At 51.0% G+C, this 22,641-nt stretch overlaps 3 protein-coding genes across 9 annotated transcripts in view; all 3 read right to left on the reverse strand.

Moving 5' to 3' along the window:
* Positions 1-22,387, reverse strand: part of LOC118252268 (carboxyl-terminal PDZ ligand of neuronal nitric oxide synthase protein-like) — a 31,657-nt gene extending 9,270 nt beyond the window's left edge. Inside the window, exons 1-2 of the mRNA XM_035555361.2 lie at positions 22,271-22,387; positions 18,879-18,950 (exon numbers count right to left, since the gene is read on the reverse strand). Of these exons, the coding sequence (XP_035411254.1) occupies positions 18,879-18,950; positions 22,271-22,375 (177 nt within the window). The 5' untranslated portion in view covers positions 22,376-22,387. The remainder of the gene's footprint in view (positions 1-18,878; positions 18,951-22,270) is intronic.
* The window catches only part of MRRF (mitochondrial ribosome recycling factor), a 217,363-nt gene that overhangs the window by 84,866 nt on the left and 109,856 nt on the right, over positions 1-22,641 (reverse strand). The gene's annotated exons all lie outside the window — the stretch shown is intronic.
* Positions 1-22,641, reverse strand: part of MORN5 (MORN repeat containing 5) — a 173,696-nt gene that overhangs the window by 41,205 nt on the left and 109,850 nt on the right. The gene's annotated exons all lie outside the window — the stretch shown is intronic.

A 22,641-nucleotide genomic window follows, 5' to 3' on the forward strand; every position in this document is an offset into this window, starting at 1 on the left:
CAGGCTGCGGCTGCACCCTCCCTGCTCTCAGCTCCGCCAAGCTGCTGCTCCTCGTGTGCTGGCATGGATGTCAAAAAAACAAAAAAAAAAAAACAAAAAAAAAACGGGAGAGATTGTTCTGCCCGCTAAAGAGCTATTTATCTTTCTTTGTACACAAATGGCTGGGAAAATACTAGCCGAGCTTTCCAAGAAAGAGAGAGCAATGCAGTGTATTTTCCCCTTGTAGCAACAGGGGTGCAATTACATTCAAACAAGGCTCTTTACTCAGAGACTTTAAGCAAAGTCCAAGTCTGGGTTTTGCAGAGATATTTTTTTCTTTCTGTCTTGGACAGAAAGCAAACGACCGGGAGCAGCAGCAGTGCACGGCCGGACGCTGCCAGAAGTGAAGGGGAAGCCTCCTTCAGCACCGGGTCCCGCACAGCCTGACCTCGGGACGGGCTCTGCAGGGGACCCACGCTGGACATCAGCCCCCCAGGCAGCCACAGGGCTGCTGTGAGCTGCCCGGCCCTGCCCTTTTCCCTCCCGCGGGCTGGTGTCAAGCCGGACGGTCAGAGCTTGGCCTGAAAATGATTAAAATCCACAGGGCCCTGAAATCCTTCTTGAAGAGTGAGACCCCTGAATCTGCCTTCTGAGATTCAAGTTATTCTCCTGCTGCTTGTGTTATCCTATGGAGGATCTTTCTGGATGTTAAGGAGTCGGGAGCTGCCCCTGTAAGTGGAGATCCAGTAGGCAAACCTGGCGGTTGTATCAGCTATGGAGAGAGGAGGGGACATTTTATTAAAAATGCAGGTCAGAAAAGGGCATTGCATCTCTTTTAATTTAGCAGCTTCATTAATTCTATTTCTGATGTGTCTGACCTGGAATACTTTCCATTTTTGTTTTCAAATCCCTGTGTTCAGGTCCTTGCCTCTCATACAGTCCCTCGCACTGTTGGCATGTAATATTAACTTACCCAAGAGCTAAAGACTGTATGACTAGAAATGTTAATGACGCTGTGTAATGCATATTTCATCTGATAATTCCACCCAAGCAGATATAAATTACACATGCAGTTACCCGCTTCCATCTGCTGATGAAAGAGATGGGCTAATGCACATCTGAAATCATATGTAGTTTCCAGCACTAAGAACAACTTGCATGAATAGAGTTATTCAAGGAAGCAATTCTTAATGTGATTAATTACTGAAGGTATCAGGGCCTTCATTATGCAAATGAAAAATGTCATAAAATAGAGAGTTTTCAGGTCCTGGAGGCAGGCTCTGTTTCCAAAAAGTGCACCTTCCTCATTAACAAAGAGCAGAAGGGCCAGACCCGAGGGAGCTGCGGGAGCCAGCACCGGCTTGGTGCTGCGGTTTGTAGAGGTGTACGGGAAGGAGAGGCAGAAGCTCTCTGGGTTTCTGAGACAGGAGTAAGTCAGTAAGTGGGTAGGTACTTTGTTTGCATGCCCGAAGGACGATGCCACAGGCTTGGGAAGGGCCTGTTTCTTCCTGCAGTTGTAAATTCTTCAGCCAGCCCAGCCTGCTGTCCAGCCCCACTCCTGGCCCAGCAGCCCGGGGATTTCTGTGTCCCTAAAGAACCCTGCGGCGAGGCGCAGCCCCGGCCCCAGCAGATGGACACTGGAGGCACGGCAATGAGGGAAGAGATCTGCTCAGCCCTGCTCTCCTGCAGAAGGAGAGGAGGCCTCTCCTCCCGGCCGCAGTCTGCAACCTCTGATGCCGCCTGGATGCCATGCTAGGAATTAATGCCGCAGAGAATCCAAGTACTTCTGCTTCAGGAATGTTATTAATTTCCGACCAAACCCGCCCGCACGGAATGGGGACACGGTGTTATCTCAACTTCTGTTTGAATTATTGATGCTTGGAGGGCTGCTGCTTGGAAATGATGCCACAGAAACCCCGTGGGCTTTGCTCTCAGCAAGGGCAGATTACCGGCGCTTTGGATCTGACAAACGAACACTGTCAGTTCCCACACCCTTCGGGCCCCCAGCTACAGCCCAGCCTCAAATCCCCTGGCGAGTCACCACGTCCCCTGCTGCAGCACACCTTCAGGTGACAGCCCCTCGGGGAGGACACCCTCTCAGGTCACCCCTGAGCCCCATGGGCTCCATCTGGAAGCCGCCGGCTCCCAGCCTTCCCTCTGCTCCTCCTGGAAAGCAAGCTCCTGCCCGAATCCTCCGCACTGCCGCACTGCCGGGGCCAGGGGCCACAGCTGGTCTGAATGGGGCTGGGCATAGCCCGGGGCTGCGCCGCAGTAACTGGGCAACACGGACACAAAACCCGGCAGGAAGCGGCGCAGCCCAGGAGCGCACCTCCTGCCCAGTGGAAAAACGAGAATTTATGGTCCTTGGAAACATAAAACTGCCCAGGGGAAAGCAGAAGCCGAGCAGGGAGTACAATAGGCAAGGAGAATGCTGGCAACGGACCCAAAGTCTTTTTTTCTCATTTAAATTAGCTCTTTCCCCCCAAGCAAGCTCTCTGCAGGCCGTCCCCGCGCAGTGACCTGGGGGGTGCCAGGGGCAGCCACAGCGAGGACGCGGGGTCACCGCTGTCACGCAGGATTTACAATTTCCTTGTCGGCGCTCCGGCTGTGCTGCCTGCTGCCTGGGGAGCCGGGGAGGACTGGGGATTGTGCGGTGGTGCCGGGAGGAAGGACAGCCTGCAGGGTCATGCACCCAGAAGGTCTCCCCGTGCTCTGGCCTGGTCTCCACCGCACACAGAAAGACCCAGTACGTGGGTGCTTTCCTGCCCATCAGCTCTGCACATAGCTCTGGGAGACGCAGGCAGCAGGCACAGGCTCCCTGGGGAGCTCCACGCTCCTTCACCAGGTCTCCACCTACACCTCAGGCCCGCGGTCGGTCTGTGTACAACCACCCCGCGGTGCCGACAGCCCTGACCACAGCCTGAGCTGCAGAAACTTGCAGCCTCGGCTTTGATCAGTGCTGGCGAGGAACACAGGGGTTAGGCCAGGCCCCGGTGACTGATTTATGGGGCTGCTGCGGGCTGCCTGGAGCCAGTGCCCCACGCGTGGTGGTTCTGCTCAGGTGCAGGAGCTGGAGACAACTTGTCAAATATCTGTGTTCAAAGTATTAATGGGAAAATCCAGTCTAGAGCTCAACGTTTCTTCAACACACCTCAGCCAAGGTATGCAAAACCATCTGCTTCCTGGCAATGGCTCGGTCCAGCAGGCAGGCAAGGGCTTATTTGAGACGGGAGGTGGAAGCAGGGGTACTGGCAGGCTCGTACAGGGCAGGGGACGGACTCCAGAATAATGGAGCCCTGGCACTTGGATCTAGCTGGAGGACAGCCCCTGTCCTCCACAGCCTCTCACCAAGCCCAGCTCCATGCCAGGGCTCTCTCTTGGTGGGCTGTGCTGACACCTTGGGTTATTCTCATTTTGACAACTTCACCATGACAGCAAGTGTGCACAGGCACAGGTGTGCATTTATCTGCAGAAACGTGGAAAGCTAACAGCTCTGCAGCTTACTGCCCTGACCACAGGGTGCACAGAATTAAGCTTCTGGTTTCCACATAGACAACACGCACCCAGTGCCAGGGCCCTGAGGCCACAACAGGCCTTAACGGTCCTGACCAGCTTCACCTGGGGCCTCCACCACACCCCCACGCACCAGGCACATGGGCTCCATTTAAGCTCGGCTCTGGGCCTTCAACCCCTTCCGTGAGCTGTGGTGTGGGAGCGTTGGTCTCCAGCTGAGCGCCAGCCATGACTGCCATGGACCCGCTGATCCTGACCTGTGTGCTGATGTCCCACCTTGGCCTCAGACCAGTCTCATCACCATGGACCTGCCTGATGATCCGGACTCCTGGCTGAACTTGGCTACTGCACCAGGCCTGCTCTGCTCACCTCGCTCAGGTATTATGGGATGGGCCCAGGATGGTGAGGTCCCTGTTGTCCAGACCTCTTGCTAGTGGCCAGGCTCTTGCTGCAACCTGAACTGAGCTGTGCTGCAGTTTGGGAGAGGGATGAAATAAAAACCTGAATTATGCTAGGATAATATTAGCATTTCTGGACTTTATAATTTGGCATTGTCAGCACTGTATGAATGGGTCTAATCTGCAGGTCTTCATGGCCGTGTACCTCCCAAGCCCCCAGGCACCAGGAGGGCACTTCAGCCCTGATCCTGGCTTAGTTCACAACTGCAGCTCCAAAATAAACTTCTTGAAAGTTGCCTGTAAATGGCAAGGGGCATGCGAGCTTGGCCTCGCTCCTCTTAGTTTTGGCTCTGGACATGTTTCAGCTCTCTGCAGAGACACAGGCATTTTCTGTCTCTTTTTAGGATGCTCTTTAGGGGACCAAGGTTTATGGATGAGGCACCACCAGGAATGCTGGGCATGCCTGGCCTGGCTGCCTCATGCAGACTCCTAGTTTGCCTTTGTAGTCAGTCTCCAGGGTGGTTTATGTGAGTGAAGCCACAAGACTGCTCAGCATCTAGCAAAAAATCACTCGTAGGAAGCTGTACCACGTACCGTCCCCCTGCCACTGTTTTGGAAGCTGCAGAGAAGCAGTCTGTGGTAACAGGAGGGCAGCCTGTGGATCCAGGCTCTCTAGATGCTCCCTCTCAACACCAGTTTTCAGGCTCCAGTCATATTAAAAAGCAATGTTGCATGGTTGTTTCAGCTCAAGGAGCTTGTGCTGCATCCCCTTGCAGACACCCTGCTTTTGTCATCCCAGACTTTTGTCCCTCACCCTGGTAGAGTGAGGGTCTATGGAAAACTTGAGATAAGCAAGCACTGTTTTTAAGAAAACACTTCCTTTCAGGTAAGGAGCTGTACAGCTCGGCAAAACATGTCTGACAGTTTTCTGCTTTCATAAATATTCAAAACCAGCTGTACTGGGAGCTGACTAATCTGAAGACCTTCCCCTGAACAGAGCTTTCCACTCAGGTCCTTTTGCAGACATGAATCTTGAACTGTAGCTTCTTTCTGGGACGGGCAGATGCTAACCGGAGTCCCAGCATGGGAAACTGAGGCAGGACGACTCATCAGGAGCTCACCGGGCAAGTCGAGGCACAGCACAGCTGAAATCAGGAGTTTCCAGCACCCACTCACGGTAAGGATTACACATCCCCACTACACAGCATGTGCAAACCCGTGATCCCCTGTGGGGCTGCAGTCCCCACAGCCCACCCAGTAACCACCAGAGCAGCTCAGGACCCTGTCCCAAGCTGGCAAGAGGCTGTGCTGCAGGGTGTCTTGAGCCATGCTCTCTGAGGGCCTTGCTACAGTGCAGATGAGCTTGGAGAGAAATCCTGCAGGAGCTGTGAGGATGCTGCCTGCGGCTGGAAGTTGGTCAGGTAAGGGCAAGGCAAAGAAAAGCACTGCCTTTCATGCACATCCCCTTTGAGTTCTGAGGGAATCCTGCTTCCTGAGGTTCTGAAAGCATTCAGATGGGCATGTTAGTTTAGGCCTTCCTCTTCGTCCCCTTTCTCCCCATCTCTGACAGACCTTATCACGGGAGGTCTCCAACTGCTGGAGTTCCAGGAAGCCTTCGAGGCTAGTCTGGTCATTCTATGAAAAGGTGCGGTGGCAAAGTGAAGAATGTGGCCAGAGTTTAGATGTTCCTCTGAGCCAGCCAAAAGGATGTGGAGCAAAGAGCGCTCCAAGTTGCACCCATGGGGGAGACTACAGCTTCTGCAGATGATGGGAGCTGGTGGGGTACAGGCAGTGGCTCTTTAGCTGGGGGTTTCTACCTCTGAAAACAGCCAAGTTGTTCTGGAACAAAGCTTCTTCGTCTGCCCTTTAAAAAGGGTGGAATAAAAGCGGCCTTTTCATTGCCTCCTCCCTGTTAAAAAGATATGTGATGCTGCTGAGCTCCATCCTGAGGCATACAAGCCGCCTCACAGCCCAGTGCAAGGTGACATCATCTGGCCTTTGGTGCCTCTCTGACAAAAGCACCATTGTGTGACTGTCGCTTCCAGGAGCCCCCCGCTGTCCCCAGGTTTAATAGGGAGCTTTCCCACACACAGCCATTCTGCCCTTCTCTTGCCAGCGTGGGCCAGCCCCGCTTCACAGGGAAGCTGGGTCTTTTTTTCCCTCCCTACCTCTATTCACTTGCAGGAAAAAAAACAAATTACCTTTTCTGTCCACAGTGCTACCCATCTGCAAGGGGAGGCTAGCAACTGGAGGGAGAGCTGTGGGAGCCAGACGTGAAGCTCTGGCAGTGAATTTGCACTGAAAACCAGGAGGGCAGTCTGCTGGCTTCCTGGCTGTGCTGAGCCCCATGATATACCTTCACCCTGGTGGAAGCACCTGGAGTCTGCAGTGCACAGATACAGCTGCCATTGTGCCACGCTGTCCTTCAGCAGCTGCTTGGAGCTAATGCTCTTCCCTGCTCTTAAGCTTGGGTTATTAATGAGCTGCAGTAATTGAAGTAGTGTCTTGGGACCCCACCCCAAAGGAGTCTCATGTACCAGGCACTGAGTGTATGTGAACATAGCTCCTACCCCAAAGCTGCTAAATTATTACAGATAAGGAGTGCTTGTTTCATCAGAAGCAAGTCAAATTCACCTGAAATAACCCTTAAAAGTGACACTGCAGTTATGCACTGAGACACCTTCAAGTAATTCTGTATTTCCCCACAAAAATCACTGTAGAGGCCCTGGCAGAAAAGGTCTCCTGTTCTTGTACATGCTATTTCGTATCCTAGTTGCCTTCTAGTCTGGTATGTAGGACAAGAGACAAGATATTGGATTTTTTTTTTTTTAAACCTTGTTCATAAATGTTCAAACAACAAAGCTCAGAAGAAGAGCAGGAGCCAGGACTTTGCAGCAGGCTCAGCGCTCCGTGAAAAAGACTCAGACCCCCTATGTGGCTGTGGGAAGGTAACAATATTTTGAGCATCGGTTTCTCGTATGCAAAACAAGGATGCTCATTTTCTATTTCATTCGGTTGTTCTGGTTACAGCTTGTCCCCTGCTAGTGACAGTTCCACAGCACCAAGCCAGCAGGGCCAGGCCACGAGATGCTGCTCATACAAATACACGAGCAGGGAGCAACTGAGGATTTCTGCTGCTCCCCCCGAAGTCCCATTGTACACTCAGTCCCGTCCCATTCCTTCCTGTGAGCCTGACATGCTTGCTCACATGGCAACACCAGTGAGATGTGCGAGCCCTGGGGAGGGAGATCAGAGGCAGCAGGGGAGATGTTCTTAGGAAGAATCTAGTTTGCTCCTGAGAAAAGCTGGAGAAGCTACATCTGTGTGACTAACACCTGCTTCTGGCAAATGCTGCAGGGAGGGACCATCTCCTGGCTTCTAACGTGCTATCGTGCACCATATGCGTTTTGGGTGCTGTCCTCCAGCCCCGTGTCTCATGGCTTCTCTTAGCCACCACCCTGAGAAATTAGTATTTTCTTTGTGTAGCTGCAGCAGAGGTAGGAAGCTGGTCGTGCATCTCCAGCTATGAGCAAGCAGAATTTAAGCTAGAGTGAAGACCTGAGCTCCATTTGCATTCAGGAACAGCGCTCGATTACAAACTAGACCAGAATGAGAATGTGAGGGATGCTGAGCTGCTTAGTGTGCTGCTCGGTGCAGACCAGGTTTCATGCCTCATTTGCTAGGTGCAATCAGGCTCCCTTCTCTTTCAGGGCAGAAAGCCCTTTGCTAGCTCAAGCCCCGGGTGCAGATGAACCCTTCCATTTCTCAGTGCCAGCTACTTTCATGAACAGCCTTGCTATGTCCTGGTCTGAGACAGTCAGGGTCTGAAATAATCTGCTTTATTCCCAGGCCAGGAGACTTTCCTGTGTAGCTGTTAATACTATCAATCTCCAACAGTTCCACTTGAGGAAACATTTCTTACAGAAAGCCCAGAGTTATTGTTGGCCTCCAAGAGCCGCACAAAAAGGACGGGTCTGCATCTGCGAGTACCAGCAGTGCAGCCAGAACAGGCCATTGAGCTTGGAGGGCGTCAGTTGCTGTAGGGCCACCGCAGCCCTGCCTGTAATGCCTGTTAGCAAAGACTGGCGTGCAGGGCTCCCGGCTGAAGCAGCTTGCCTCCTTGGTAAAACCAGCAGGCAGGTCTAATGCTCGGATGTGGCTTGTAAGGGATTTTCTAGAGCATGCAATTCCCATTGATTTTAGAAGGAATCATGGTTGTTCTGAACAACACACAGGGAATGTAAATGGGTTTAGAAACTTGCCCAGGAGCGTTTCTGTAATACAACAACAGCCAACGAGGAAAGGAGTGCACACCTCTGCTGCCAGGCTGCCCGTGGGCAGGGGTCAGTCACATGCAAACACTGCCCCGATGCGAAGGCACCGAGCAGCCAGGCGCAGTGCAGCTGGCACCCGCTTCTCACCACGTTGTCCTTTGTTAAAAATTACTGAACACTAATGAAATCGCCAATAGACTGTGGTGACCTTCCTCTGTGGCAGTTCCCAAATCTAAAGGAAGGTCTCTGAGTTCTCAAGCTGTCTGTAAAATCTTATTCTCCAATTTGGAAACAAGACTGTTACTAGATGAGAGTAAAAAATCAGTGCTAATTGTGTCATTTACAAAACTAAGAATATTAAACAGTTCAAGGACTCTTTTAGCCTCGGGGGAGCTAATGAGGTTAGTGAATCATGATGAGAAACATAGCCCAAGTTTAGATAGCAGGAAGTATGCACAAGGAGGGTTTTGTGGCATCAGTATTTATCACCAAAACTGCACCAGAGCATCACAGCTGAGCACTTGGCCAAGGCAAGCAGCCTGGGCTTGGATGCAGGGAAACAAGAGAGTGGAGACCGGCATTGCCCTAGGCAGAAACAGGGGAAGAACCTAATGTTCCAGGTCTGGGAGCTTAGACCTTGTAATCGTTAACCACAGGAGGCCGCAGCAGGATTGAACCAGCCCACAGTGCCTTGGGATCACTGAACCTTAGCAGCTGATTTTGCAGTAGGTGCAGGACAGAAGTGCCCTACTCAAAGCAAAGGTCCCAATGCCACATTTTCTGCTCTCTAACAGGAGAGGTTGGTGTGTTTATGGGGTCCCACTGATTCCTCAGGAATCAGTACCTGAAAGCCCTTAAAGGATTAAACCAGGCATTAAGCATGGAGCTGTACAGCCTGCAAACAGCTGCCTTTGGCAGCCCGTCCTGGATAGCAGGCTGCCTGCTTGGGCACGGTGCAGACCCCCAGCAGCTCTCGGTGAGGCGGCAGGTATTGGTGGCAGACACCAGCATTTGGGCCACTCCTACTACATGTGCCTGAACAGTAAGCACCCTCCTGGAGCCAGCTCTGAGTGCCTACTCCTCCCACCACGCTACATCTAGTCTTAACATATCTCACTGCTCTTCCACCTGTCGCAAAAATAAGCTGTTTTTAGAAGAAACCTCTGGAGCTCAGAGGGTTTGTTGGGATAGCTGGGGGTATGTCAGACTTGACCGTGCAGGTGGCCGTGATTCAGGGCCGTGATGCTCTCTGCAATGCAAGAGGCCACATCCTCCTCTCCAGCAGACCCACTGCATGGTGGTAAAGCATGACCAGCCGCAGCAGCGACAGAAGGATGGAGGAAGGGGGAAGTGACTCAGGTGTCCTGAAAACAGTCAGGCGGTTGCCAATTAGTCCAAGCAACCCATCTGGCCCATGGAAAGGCCATTTGGAGAATGTCTAATCACTGCTGCAGGAAAAAAAAGAAAACCATTGCATGATGCCTATTAAAAATCCCTGTTCCCTCATCAAAGTATTCCTCCCTCCAGGGACTCGTTCAAGATTTTTATTCTGTAGATTTATCATGGAGTTATTTAGTGAAAACATGAAGTAACTTGTCACTGTATTATGTTAAGCAGTATGGATTCTGCTTGCCTTCGGGCCTCATTTAGTACAGAGCTAAAGAAGAACGAAGAAAGCAAGTGCAGAACCAAGCTCTGGTTTGCAAATCTTATTTTGCTAGGCTTAACTTTGCTTTGTGGTCATGGTCTCCCAGGTCTCCCTCTCCTCAGAACAGTGATCTATAAAGTATGAAGGACTCTTGTGCTAGACAACAATCAGTACAGCATCTACAAAGGCAGCAGGTCTAGCCTTTCTCCCATGGAGACACAGCCTAAGAACCAGTAAGGCTGCAGTCAAAGCACTAGGTTACATTATTTTGTCAGAAATCAAGGAGTGTACTCCTTAGATGCACGAGGAGGGTCTCTCCAATCCACCAGCATAGCGGAGGCACTCCATGCCATGGTCAGCCCCAGTTTATGTGCCCTTGCTCACACAGTTGTCACTCAGATTAAGGCACCTCCTCATTAACGAGCTAGTCCAATGTGCTTGCAGCCACTCTGGTTGCCATCTCAATTACATTTTTTCAGACACCAATAAAGAAGCAGCTTTGAATCATGGCTGATTGCTCTACACCAGAATGTAATTTGAAAGCCATTATATTTCATCTCTGTAATACTCTACAACCAGTAATATAGTTGCTGAAAAAAACTACTTTATTTCAAACTAGATAAAAGCTTTGCAGAGATCTCATATGCCGGTATTTTAGCTAGTGAACTCAAAAGCTTCTGTAAAATAGTAACACTGTTAAAGCCACTTTATTTTACAATTAAAAGGTACCTGCCTCAATGCCAAGATCTAACATCACACAAAGAGCTCTGTCTTGTTCTATTTAGTACTAACATTTTAATTTAGCTTTTATCTAACTGCTGATTTTATTAGCCTTCAGCTAAACTTCAATCCATCATGACTTATGCAAAACAATACGAATATGCCTGTCTAGTTCCACCCCCTCACTGGAGAAACCATCCAGTTTTCAGCTCTCTCAGAAAGGCATTGAAAGGTCGCTGTTGCTTAGAGATGGCACATTTCACTGAGTGGTCCCTCTGTCCATCTGTTATCAATCAAACATAGTACATTATCTGAACAGGGTATAAGAACTGAAGCATCTATAATAGCCAGTCCCCTCTGGAAAACTAGGTCATAGCATGAGGCTACAGAAAAAAGCTCTAAAATGACTTCTGTTACAGTGGCACTTAGTCACAGCTAAACCAGTCCACATAATTTCAGCTCAGAAGTGGCAGAAGACAACTTATTATTCTGTGGCAAGAAGTCCAGAGATGATTTTGGGATGGAGACGAGCAGGGTAGAAACCTGCAGGAGATTCTAAGCCTCTGGCACGGTGAGACATCCCCAAGCAGCCAGCAGATGGATGGATTCAATCTAAAAGGTGTTTATTCCTCTCCTCCCACTCAAGATGCACAAGCAGAGTGTAGTCAGTTCTCTACCACAGCCACACTATGCTGCTTAGAAACACCACGCATGATGCCACTGCAAAAACAACTCTTTAAAAGCTTCTTCCCTTTGCATTATGATAACATGAGGAACAGAAATTAGATGGAAAAAGCTTGAGCCAGTCCAAGACATGGCAGACAGTTCTAGGAAAGCAGCTGCCACGTTTTTAAAGCTAATTCTTCAGTTTATAAAAATTAATGCTTCTGTATGGCTAGTAAAGCAGCGTACGTATGAAATGTGCCTGAGCCTGCCGAGGTGACCGTGGGCTGGAGAACACATGCAGAGAAGCTGCAGGGAGCCCCACAAAGCCTTACCCACACCATAGGGCCTCCAGGGCCCCACTGCCTTCATGGCAGGGGAGGTGCTGGGCCCGGCAGGGCATGCTGGGACCGGGAGCCTATAAAGGTCTCCCCAGGGCTGGGAAGACCTCAGTGGAGATGAGGCAGGGACCAGATGAGGAGACGCAGCTCTGCCCCAGCAGAGGCCCTACTGTCCCCTGCCCACCCTCCACAGCATCCAACAGCGCCCTTGCCACGCGAAGGTAAGGCCTGCGATGTGGCTGATGTCTCCTGCGGCACATCCTTCGGGTCTGTTATCTTCTGTGAAACCAGTACAGAGGCTGGGGAGCCTAACGCAGGTGGTGAACTGTAAATTGTTTTTTAGCAGAGCAGGGTGTTGTGTATCAGCAGCTCCAGTACCAGCTGCGCATGCTGAGGCCACCAGCCCTCCTATGGTGTGGGCCAGGAGCCCGCTAAGGCGGCAGTGTTTCTGGTGAAGGAGCCCTAGGAAGGGATGCCAAATCCTCTGTGCCACAAAAGCAGGCTAGCACGTGTGTCTGGGCGTACCAGTGCCCTGCAGAGCTGGGATGAGGATTACGGCTTCCCAGTCCCAGCGCCTCCACAGCTCTCCTCCCACTAGAAGGTGCAGGGGCAGCTCGGTGGGCGCCTCAGAGCGGGGCTCCTGGGGCTCCCTGGAAGCCCACCCTGATCCCCACACAGGAGACTCTGCTTGAGCTGTAACACATAGAGGGAAACAAACTAATGAAGCATTAGGGCTAAACTTAGCTGCAATTAACGCTTAATTACCATCCTGAAAACACTTGCTCTATTTTGCCAGGGCCTGGAAAGGTAAAACCAATTAGCTTAATCTTGTGTGATAGAAACCTTAAATTGCATCAGATGCCTGTCGGGGATGGGACCCTGGGAGTACCTGGAATGACCCTGGAGCTGAGCCCTCCTGTGGGTAATGGGACAGCCCTGCTCTGTTCCCCAGGGAGGAGAGCCACGTGGTGAGGATGCCTTGCTAGGCATCTGCTCTCGATGCCCTTGCGCTATTCCCAGCTTTCTTAACCTGCTTGTCTGAGACTGGCCTTCTCTGTGCCTGTAGCTTCTGGTGTCGACTGGTACCCCCCCCAGTTAAAGCAGGTAACAGGTGGTGATGCAGGCAAAGGTGTGTGGGCTGCTGGACAGGGATATGGAAGTACAGAAAGATCCAGAGAGTAGGCAGAGGACAAAAGCTTTCCATGATCTCTTGTAAATCTCTCTCCAAGTGAAGTCTCTAGTGTCAGTTCTCCAGTTAAATTTTTGGGGTAGGCTTGCAGCCTCTGCTGAGGACTGGCAGTAGCCCGATCATGTACTGCCTCTGCTGTGCAGAACAGCCAAAACTGACAGCAGACTTTCTGTGAAAGGTATGAGAGCAAGTTAGTACATGCTCACGTAGACTAGGACACCTACAACCACTGAGCTCCGGAGGCTAGAGGCTTGATCTAATGTGTACCAGAGCATGCAGTCCCTGCGAGGTTCTCTGGAGAAGGGAAGGCATCCTAGAAAAAGACCTGCTCTTTTGGAGCATACTTTGGGGTAGCATATACTGTCGTTTTTGTAGAGGGGAGGAAGAGAAATGTGCAGGCTTAGGGAAACTGGTTTAGCTGAAGTATTCCTCTCATCTTTCTGTAAGGCCTGACGCCTGCCTGTATGCTTGTCAATATAAATGTTGATTGGACCCGTGGTCACAGCATGGGACCGTCTTCTGCAGTGCTGTTCATCAGTGAATGCCACTGTGTGATGACAATATTTATGTAAAGGCCTCAGATGAACCGAGGTGGCTCTCCTCTCCTGCCAGCTCTCTCAAGGCATCTAGTAAATGGGACTTGGCTACCCACCCAAACATGGAACGTATTCCCCACACTGTACTATCAGCGGTGTCCTTAGCTGGCTCAGGCTGTGCTAGTAGTTTGGAGCAGACGCGTGAGATGCTGGTGTTTTATACTCCAACCATGTAAGAACTGTCACCTGTTTTTTCTGTACCATCCTGTAAATGAAAGGAAGGTGTGTGGCATTCAGAGAATTAAAGAAAGGTCCACACCAGCAGTTTGAGGACTGCTGAAATATTTTAAGAAATTGGCATAGTTTTCTTTCACAGCCCAGGGCTGTCATTAGCTGAGCACTTGGATGTTCTTCCAAAGAGGCTGAAAGGAAAAGCCCTTCAGGAACTGCAGCAGAACAAACTCCCATCCAAAACCAACAGAGCCTGGCATGCAGCTACAGAGGTCTATACCAGGGCAAGTGCTCCATCGCTGCACAGGGGAACTTCCATGCTTGAGCCTGTCTTTCAGCTGCAGCAGAGCCAACCACTTCATTAAAGTGGGAGAGGCTGCAAAGACTGACCAAGAAACCCACCAGCTGGGAGTTCAGCTTTTTTTTTTTTTTCCCCCCCCTTTTTTAAAGTACTGAACACAGCTCCAGCTCAGCTTAATGTGAAACTGGTAGGAAAGCTTAGCTCCGTGCATAGTAAGTAAAGAAGGGCTGATAGGCAGAACATTTCAGAGAAATCTACGCAGCGATAATCTTGGCAAACTTCTCTCCTGTAGTAGGAAGGGTGTCTGCCTAGGAAAACTGAAGGAACTGTGTTCTAGAAGAATCTCATTGTCAAGTCTGTTAAACATCTCTATTTCTGGAGTCCCACCACACGGTGATAAATTAAACTGAAATGACTGAAGGCAGCCACCCTGCCCTCCGCCATCTGTCTGCCTGGTTCCTCTCCTGTAGCACGAGCAGACAAATGACACCCAGATTTGCTCCTGAGCCCTCGCCATTTACAGCCCGGCATGGCTCTCAGTGTAGGCTGCCCTATGAAGCCTGCCCAGCCATCAGGTGGGAGCTGCTGTCTGCACAGCTGTCCCTGCCTCCTCTGCTTCACCAGGGTGCACTGAAGGACTCTGACTTCCACTCATCTGGATTTAAACTGATGTCATGTCACACTTCAACACTACCGGTTGATATTTGGCAGTCAGTATGATTTATTGTGTGGCTAGACTGAACTTCCTCACTGGAATACTACACTGACAAACTGCAATTCGCTGAGCCTCTGCTTAAGAGCATGAATGCAGCAAAAAATGATCAGGATAAAGAGGAGGCTGAAGTGGGAATCTGGTTCTCACGCCAAGGAGAACTCAGCATTTCTGATGCATCCTGTGTCAAGATTTATAAATGTTTCTGCTTTTGTGGCACACTAGACTCTGGAGAAAGGACTTCTCAGTTAATTTAAGTGTAAGAAATAAGGAGGTTAACAGCAGAAACATGTTAGTCTGGAGATGCCTCCCTCCTGTTAGTTCATCCTGGTGCTTGGGTGGGCCCAGCACCAGTAGCCTGTGCCCTAATGAAATGATTAAACTGAACTAGCAACCCAACATCTGGCTGCTTTCTGAGTGTTAATACCTGCCCAAGTCCCAAACAGGCCCGAAATGTCTAGGCTTCATAGAACTGTAAGTGCAAATTCCAGAGAGCCTGATTCTCTGCCTTAAAGGTAATTAAATGGAGTGAATTAGGGAATTGCTGTCAGGAGGTTGTCTGTAGGGGTGATGGGCTTGGGCACTGTTCCTACAGTGTCCTTGGAAACTCGCCTCTCAAAATAGCAGCACTTCACCATGGCTGCTGGGCTATCTGTGCAGGGCTCAGCTGAGGGTAGTGCTGCTCCAGGCAGGTCACAGCTGACCCTCACCTCTGGTCAGTGTTAGCTCTGGAAGCTGGGGAAAGGATGCAGGACATGCTGCAATGTTAACCTTCCACATCAAGCCATTTATTCCTTGGTCTCTCAGGGCAAGATTCCCAAGCAATCTCAGGATCTTCAGAAACGTTTTGTTTTACAGAGCTCATCTGTATGCCCAGGGCCATACCCATAGGCATTGCCAGCAAAGCCTTCTTGCTAATGTTGTAGTTTCGTTGTTACCTGGGCTCCACAACATCTCCTCCTTACCAGTGAGAGCCTTCATCTGGCTAAAGGGAGGACTTGTCTGTTTAACTGTCCTCTAAAAGGCAGCCAGGAGTAGTGTGTCTAGGGAGAGAGTGACCCTGCTGAATTGTGGTGCCTTTTGGGCCCCTGAGAAGGACTTTACATTCTTCATATTAGCTGCCACTTGACTGCTGTAGGAAGAAAAATCTTGTGTTGTAGATAAATTCCTAGAGTGATGAGAAGGCTCAGTATCTGCAGATGAATCCACCTGAGCAGAACGCCAGCACTGGCACGCTGACTCCGAGGGCAGGAGCTGAGTGGGTGCTGCCAGACGCCCGGACCTGGATGGCCTCGGGCAGCAGCAGCAGACAGCCGGTGGGGCGCCTGGCAGCGCTGGGTGCCCGCAGGGAGCTGGACTCTCCTCACCAGCACCTGGAACTTGATGTGCCTGTCAGAGCACAGTGTGTACTCATTCAAGTGGCAAACTAATTTCATCACCTCCCCTGCCAGGTCTTAGAGGAGGTAGAGGGATTAGTTTGAACTCAAAGGATCATATAATAACATGGCAGCTGTATGCAACTAATAAGCCACGGGGAGGATTAGCAAACTTAAAGTTGTCTAGCTCTGCATAATGGGGAGCTAAGAACAGCAACTTCCCTGTTCTACCTCTTGCATTTGCATTCCCTTCAGTGGAAGCATAGAACATGACGAGACAAGGTTTTTCCAGCCTGTTATGAAATGGGAATCTAATCTGTGACTAATGGAGTATTGCTAGCAATTCCACAAGCATCCATTCAGTAAGAAATATGGATTTAAGCTTTACTATGAGAGTGCATCTTAAATCCCTTCTGCAAAAGAACAGATCATGATTGCAGCAGGCTAATGTTAAAGCTTGTCATTTGAGGCTGTCTGGGAGTAGCGTCCCACAGCACTCTGCATGTCCTGAACTCTGCAAGCAGACCGCTCTGCTGATGCGGGGAGAATGCCACTGAACTCCTCCTAGGCTCCCTGGCATAATTCATATGCAACTGGCAAAGGAGCCCAGTACAAAACACAGGCCAGCAAGGTGCCAAGGAGTAGACTTAACAACTCCAGTTGCTGCTTTTCTTACCACCTTCTCTCTCTTCCCACACTGTACGGACAACTTTGAGTGCTACGTAGCTCTTGGTTTTTCCCTGGGGCAAGTGCTTTTAATCACAGACTGGAGACCAGAATTAGACCTAGGAGTAGGAAGGCAGTTTCAGAGCTTGTATTAGCTTACTAATGAGTAACTAGAGTAACCAGCTCTGTCAAGCCTGGAAAAAGAGGGCTGTGACTCCCTAAAGAGAGGCGCTCTAACTCCTCATCCTCCTTGTGGTCCCCTCTCAGAGCAGCAGAAGCCACGAATAACAGCCGGGCTTTGCCAGGGGCTGCCCCCATGCTCAGCTGGCTCCCAGCCCTGCCTGCCCCAGTGCTGCCTCCTCCCGTGTCGCAGGGCACCCAGGGCAGCACAGGCGATGTTGTGCTAGGGCTTGTGCTGCGTGTCTCTTCTCTTCCGCTCCAGTAGAGAATTCCAGTTGAACACTGGGGCGCACAAAGGATGAAAGCTTCAGCAGAACGTGCCCTCAGCAAGGCCTGGCAGGGCCGCAGGACCCTGCTCGCTCTCGCAGCACAAACAGACGCTACCACTCACAATAAGGTGGTAGCAAAATACTAGTTTCCACCAATAGCTTCTCCCAGTGTTTCCTCCCAGTTATAACTGGTTCTGCTGAGAGCCCATGGGAAAAGACTCCAGTATAGACAAGGCCGCTGCATGCAAATGAATGCTACATAAATAACCCCCATCTTCCCTCAGTTCCTAGGTTGTGTACTCTATGCACTAGAACTCTCTTCAAAGACCTCCCAGTTCATTCTTTATGCTCTAATTAAGGATCAGTGCCAATTAACTATCTTCAATAGAGGAGCATCTTCCGCTCAGCAGCCAGGAAGCGTCTGAATGAGATCCTGCTGTACAATACACGCATGAAAAGGGAAGCCCTCCCTTTTTGGACAGGGCTCCCAAGATTAAAAATCCAGTATAGAATACAGGGTGCCTACTTTAAAAATATTGTGCGATCAGATTAATTGATGGCATCCAGAAATGCAGAGTGGTTTGTTACATGCCTCACGTAGCACCTGAACGTGTTATGGCATTGCCACGACTCAGAGCTAGATACTGTGCCACTGGGGCAATAGCAGGTGTGAAAACAGAACGTAACGCTTTCTGGAAACTGGGATTGAAATATTACCTGCTTTTTCTTGCAAGGGTGTTACCTGCTCAAAGATCATAAGAAGCCGCTTTTGCTGTGCACTGTCAAAATGCCAACAAATCGATTCAGAGCAAAACTTATTAATAGCTGCACCAGTATCTGAACTGGCCCAGTCCTCCGCACCTATTGCCTTTGCTTCCTGTTGGTGTTCACCTGCTCCATAAATAACCAGGCAATTTAGACTGTGATTGCACTGTGTTCTGAGCAAGAGCTGTGCTGAGAGTCTGAGCAGGCACAGAACGTCATTTCTGAGCCTGGCTGGAGATGAATACATCAGCTCCCCAGTCACTTACAGGCTAAGTTTAAAAAGCACCATTCTAAATGAAAAATAGATGGTTAAACACTGCAGGGGGAAGGGTGGAGAATAGGATAATCCCTTCAAAGCTTTAAATGGAAGATTCTCAAACCTGCTTCAGCTGATGTGAGCCATACGAACAACCTCAGAATTAAGACCCGCACAACGCTTCGGCCAGGCACAATGGCTGCACTGCCTTTTGGGGTAGATGCACGTGAACATGAAGCAGATGTAAGCTAGCCACAAAGCTTATCACTGCTAAATCTGGTGACCATTCACAGGCTGTTCTGAAAAGTAAAGGGCTAGAGGAGGAAGAGTACAGACTTGATGATGAGAAACAGGAACTGTAAAACTGTATTGGAGGACAGGGAAAAAACAGTGAATTAATCCATGAGCAGCAGAATCCACAAAGTCTTGTCTAATGGGATTTACATGCATAACATCTGCCAGGTCACTGATACTTCAGTATATAATAACATAATGTACCTAGAACTGTCAATGAATTTGAGTGCTTTTGTGAAGCAGATTGTGTTCATTTTGCTTTTTGTACAAAAAAAACAGGCTAAATAAATCTCTTAGGTTCAAGGAGAATCCCCATACCTGCTTGGCAGAGGCTAGGGTTTTATGTTTGAGCTCTGCTAACTGATCCTTCTGCAAAGAACAGGGGGGCAGGTCTATCCTAACATGCCTTGGGAGTTTCTAGAGAAGCAAGTTACAATCCTGACTGAGATTTGAGCTCCAGGTAGGAAGGGGGAGACAGAGGAAAACGCAGAACAGCACACTGCAACCACGTCACTCCCGTGAAGGTAACCTTTTATTCCACGTGAGACTCAGCTCTTTTGAACTTACCCGAATCCTTCTCATGGCTGCCACAATCTCCACGCGACTGCTGGGCCTGGGCACATCCAAGCTACCGATGTACTGAAAGACAGAACAGTGAGATGGTTTGTGAAGTAACGCACGAGTTAACTGTGTAGGCTTCTTCAGAACAAACTGCATCTCTCATCAAATTAGTCCCTGCGTGGTTAGATACTCTTAACCCAGAGCATGGTAGGGATATGTGTTGTGGATAGTGTTATCAAAGTTAGGGGGATGTTAACTCCTAACTTTGGGTGTGAGTCTGTGACCGGATTCAGGTCCTGGCTGTGCCTTTGCCCATGCTTTGCACGGCAACGTCTGCTGCGAATCAAATCACAGTCCCGCGGGTCTGAAAACAGGACCATCCATCCTTTGTCATTCCTCCCCACATCTGCTTTTAAAGGACTCAGAGCTAAAAGCACATGAGAGTTAGACAGTTGCCAGGGTGTGCGATAACCAGCCCTGCTGGAACGGGCTCACAGTTCTGGGTTAGCTTCTCAGTCGGGACCATCTTCCCCCTGGACACCGCTTCTGCTTGGCTGGACTCGTTCACCTGTCTGCAGAGTCCCATAAACACTCCAAGCTGTGTCCTATACCAGCGGTTCTTAACTAAGCTTAACGGAGCTGCAATCCCAACCAAGCTGCTGGGTGAGCTGGCACCGACGCCATAGCAGCCGCCTGTGGCACCCAGGATTTACACCCGAGCATCGAGTCCTAGCAGGGCAGCAGCGCCCCTTGCTCCGGGGCTGAAAGGTGAGGCAGGGGGTGGCCGCCAGGCCCCCAACACCTACAGCTCTCTGCAAGCTGGCGGCCTGTTCTCTCGTGCTGTCAGTGCTCTGCTGAGGAGAGACTTCACGTGTCCAGGGCAGGGAGATGCTGCCTGAGCACGAGGGTGAGTGGTGTGGGGGCAAGTGTCCTCATCCGACAGCGGGGGCTGGTGCAGGACGAGGAGCTTGGCACTGGTGTTTTCCCGGGGGGTCTGTCGGGACAGAGGGCAGGTGACAAAGCTTAGTCCCCATTTTGAGAGCTTGGTTCACGAGTCATGTTTGGCTCCAAGCTGTTTTTTTTTTTTTTTTTGGAGTTTGTTCCACTGAGACAGGGGGAGGAAAAAGGGAGCAGCTAGTCAGGAGAACCCTGCAAACACTTAATGTGATAACAGCTATGAACAGAGACGAAATACTTCCTTGAGAGCAGCCACAGAGCTGTCACTGTTACTGACACAGTTCTGTGTTAATTTCTCTGCTATAACACTTGCAGCTTGCAATGGGTTTTATCCTGAAAACTTATGCATAATAGAGCTTTTCAGAGATGAGTTCTCCTGGCTCAGTATTTACTGGTCTTTTATCTGCCTTGAAATAAATACCGCAAGCGATCTGAAAGGTCATCTGTTCTTTCTGATGTTTCTGTAAATGCCTTTGCAAAATGGCATTTTTAAGAGCAGCAACTTCAGGCGTGTCCTTTGGTAAACCACAGGAGAGCCAAACCACTCCAGCCAGAGAGCTGGAGAGCAGCAGGGAAGGGAAAGAGGAGCCAGGATTTCCTTCTGCCCTCACTGCAAGGGCATGTCAGTGTCTCTCAAGAGCTACGCCTTGTTTGTTTGCAAGCATCTTGTTCTCTGAGGCGGCCATCAGCGTGGTCACGAGTACTCCCAATGGGCTTTTGCCTGCACAGAGCAGAGCTGCACAGGAACGGGCCGCCCTGCCAAAGGCGGATTCACAGGTGGGGCAGGAAGAGAGCTGGTGACAGCAGAGCCACGCAAGATTCTCCCAAACTCCCTGCTTTAGCAGAGCTGAGGTGCTTGTGCTCCTGTGCACGCAGCCACCTTTCCACATGCAGTTCCCATTTCTGACCTTGTGACATCTGTCCCTGAAGATTATAGGGCAAGCAATACGGTTTGGTATGCGGAAATTAGAGACTAAGTGGCCAGGGAGATTGCCTGGTGTCAGACACCTGGCTGCTTGCTGCAGCCTTGTCATCCTGAGCTGCAGCTGCCTGATGTGCCCACAGTGAGTGTCCTCATTGGAAGAAGCAGACGAGAACAGAACGGAGCGAGCACGTTACTAAGGTAATGCACACCCCATCTCAGACCCACACGCCTTTCAGCAGCGATCCGCTCTCTGAATAGCTCTGGGTGCCTAAAGCTGTCACTCTTACGAAGCCCATTGCGCTCAGTTAAAGGTACAGCCTGTTCACATCTTTTAAAAATAAAGATTTTTGTTCTCAGCACAGTTTGTGGTATAGCAAATGTTAACTTAAAAAAAGAAACAAAGATTAATTGTTTTTCTCCCCTAAGGAAGAGATTTTTAAGATGTGATCAACTGTCTGTTCAGATTCATCCTTACATCCCATTTAAATCTTGCAGCTCATTTAGCAGGAAAACCAGACTGCACAAAATCCATGTTTCAAAGCTTTATTTGAATACATTCCCCTTCTTTCCAGCTCAGGAGACAGCAGGCGTGAATTCCATTTCTAATCTGTGTTAGGCCACCTGCAAAGAGGGGAAGAAAGCCCCAGAGTTGCTCCAGCAAAATGCAATTCTTCTTGCCAGGCGAATTATAAACCTATTCCCTGCACTGTCCACAGAATGCCAAGTCCACTGAGTTGCTCACTTGGTGGTGGTGCAGTGCCAGACCATCTTTCATGATCAGTGTGAAGTTTCTGACAGTATCCGTATTTCCTTCTGATACCCCAAGACTGCGTGCATTTAAATGAAGCCCTCCCATGTCTCACTTCTCAAGCAGGGGTCAGGTCAGATGGAACAAGGAATAAGGTAAGGAATGAGGTGCTTTTCAGCAGCAGGTAGCAGCTGCTGCTTTCCAGGGGGATTGGGAGCTGTCACCTCGCTGTGGCAGGAGCGGGACCCTGCACGGCGATGGGGCAGAGCCAGCCTGAGCCAGGATGCGTGCAGCTGGCACCTGCCCCTCTCAGGAGGGGTCTTTCCTCATCAGTTCATAAATGAAGCAGACGAGGCTTGTAAGCATTAAATAGCTTAAAAAAATGGAAAAAAAAAAAAAGAACCTGTTCGTGATATTAAGTGTAAAGCTTTCATAGTTCATTGGCATCTTTCTTCAGGCTTCCTTAGGCCCAGCACCCGGCTGCACGGTGGCGGGGCTGGGGGCACCTCAGAGGTGCTCTGCGGGCAGGACTGGGGTGGGGGGGGGGGGGGCACGGCGAGACCCCGGCCTCGACCTCCCCCGGGGCCGCTCGGTGCGGGACCGGCTGGCAGCGGGCCCGGCTCTGCAACAGGGCCCAGCACCGCAGGGGGGGGACCCTGGGGGGCCCCTGGGTGCCGGGGGGGGGGGGGCTCCGACAGGCGGTGTCCCCGCAGCCCCCTCCCTCCCTGCCGCCCCGGGCAGGGGGAGCGGGGCCGTGCCGCGGCTCACCTTGGCCTGGAAGTGGATGCCGTGCTGGAAGGCCTCCTCGTTGTGCAGCGGGACGCGGGAGTCGCAGCCATCGTCCACCAGGTTGTACCGGTTCTTCACCGGCATCGCGGCGGCGGCAGGGAGGGAGGGCGGGAGGCCGGCCGCGAGGGCGGCTCAGGCCGCGGCGGCGGCGGGGGGGGGCGCGGCGGGGGGGGGCATGGCGGGGGGGGGCATCCCGGCGGGCAGCGCCCGGCCCCGCGGAACCCCGGGGCTGGCGGCGGCGCCCCCCGGCTGCGCGGCGGCTCGGGGCGGCAGCCGGGGCATGGGGAGGCGACGGCGCGGGGCTGGCGGTGCCCGGACCCGGCCGCGTTTTGAATGAGCGTCCGCGGGCA

The sequence above is a fragment of the Cygnus atratus genome, chromosome 19 (genome assembly GCF_013377495.2).
Source record: "Cygnus atratus isolate AKBS03 ecotype Queensland, Australia chromosome 19, CAtr_DNAZoo_HiC_assembly, whole genome shotgun sequence".
Taxonomy (NCBI): Eukaryota; Metazoa; Chordata; class Aves; order Anseriformes; family Anatidae; genus Cygnus; species Cygnus atratus.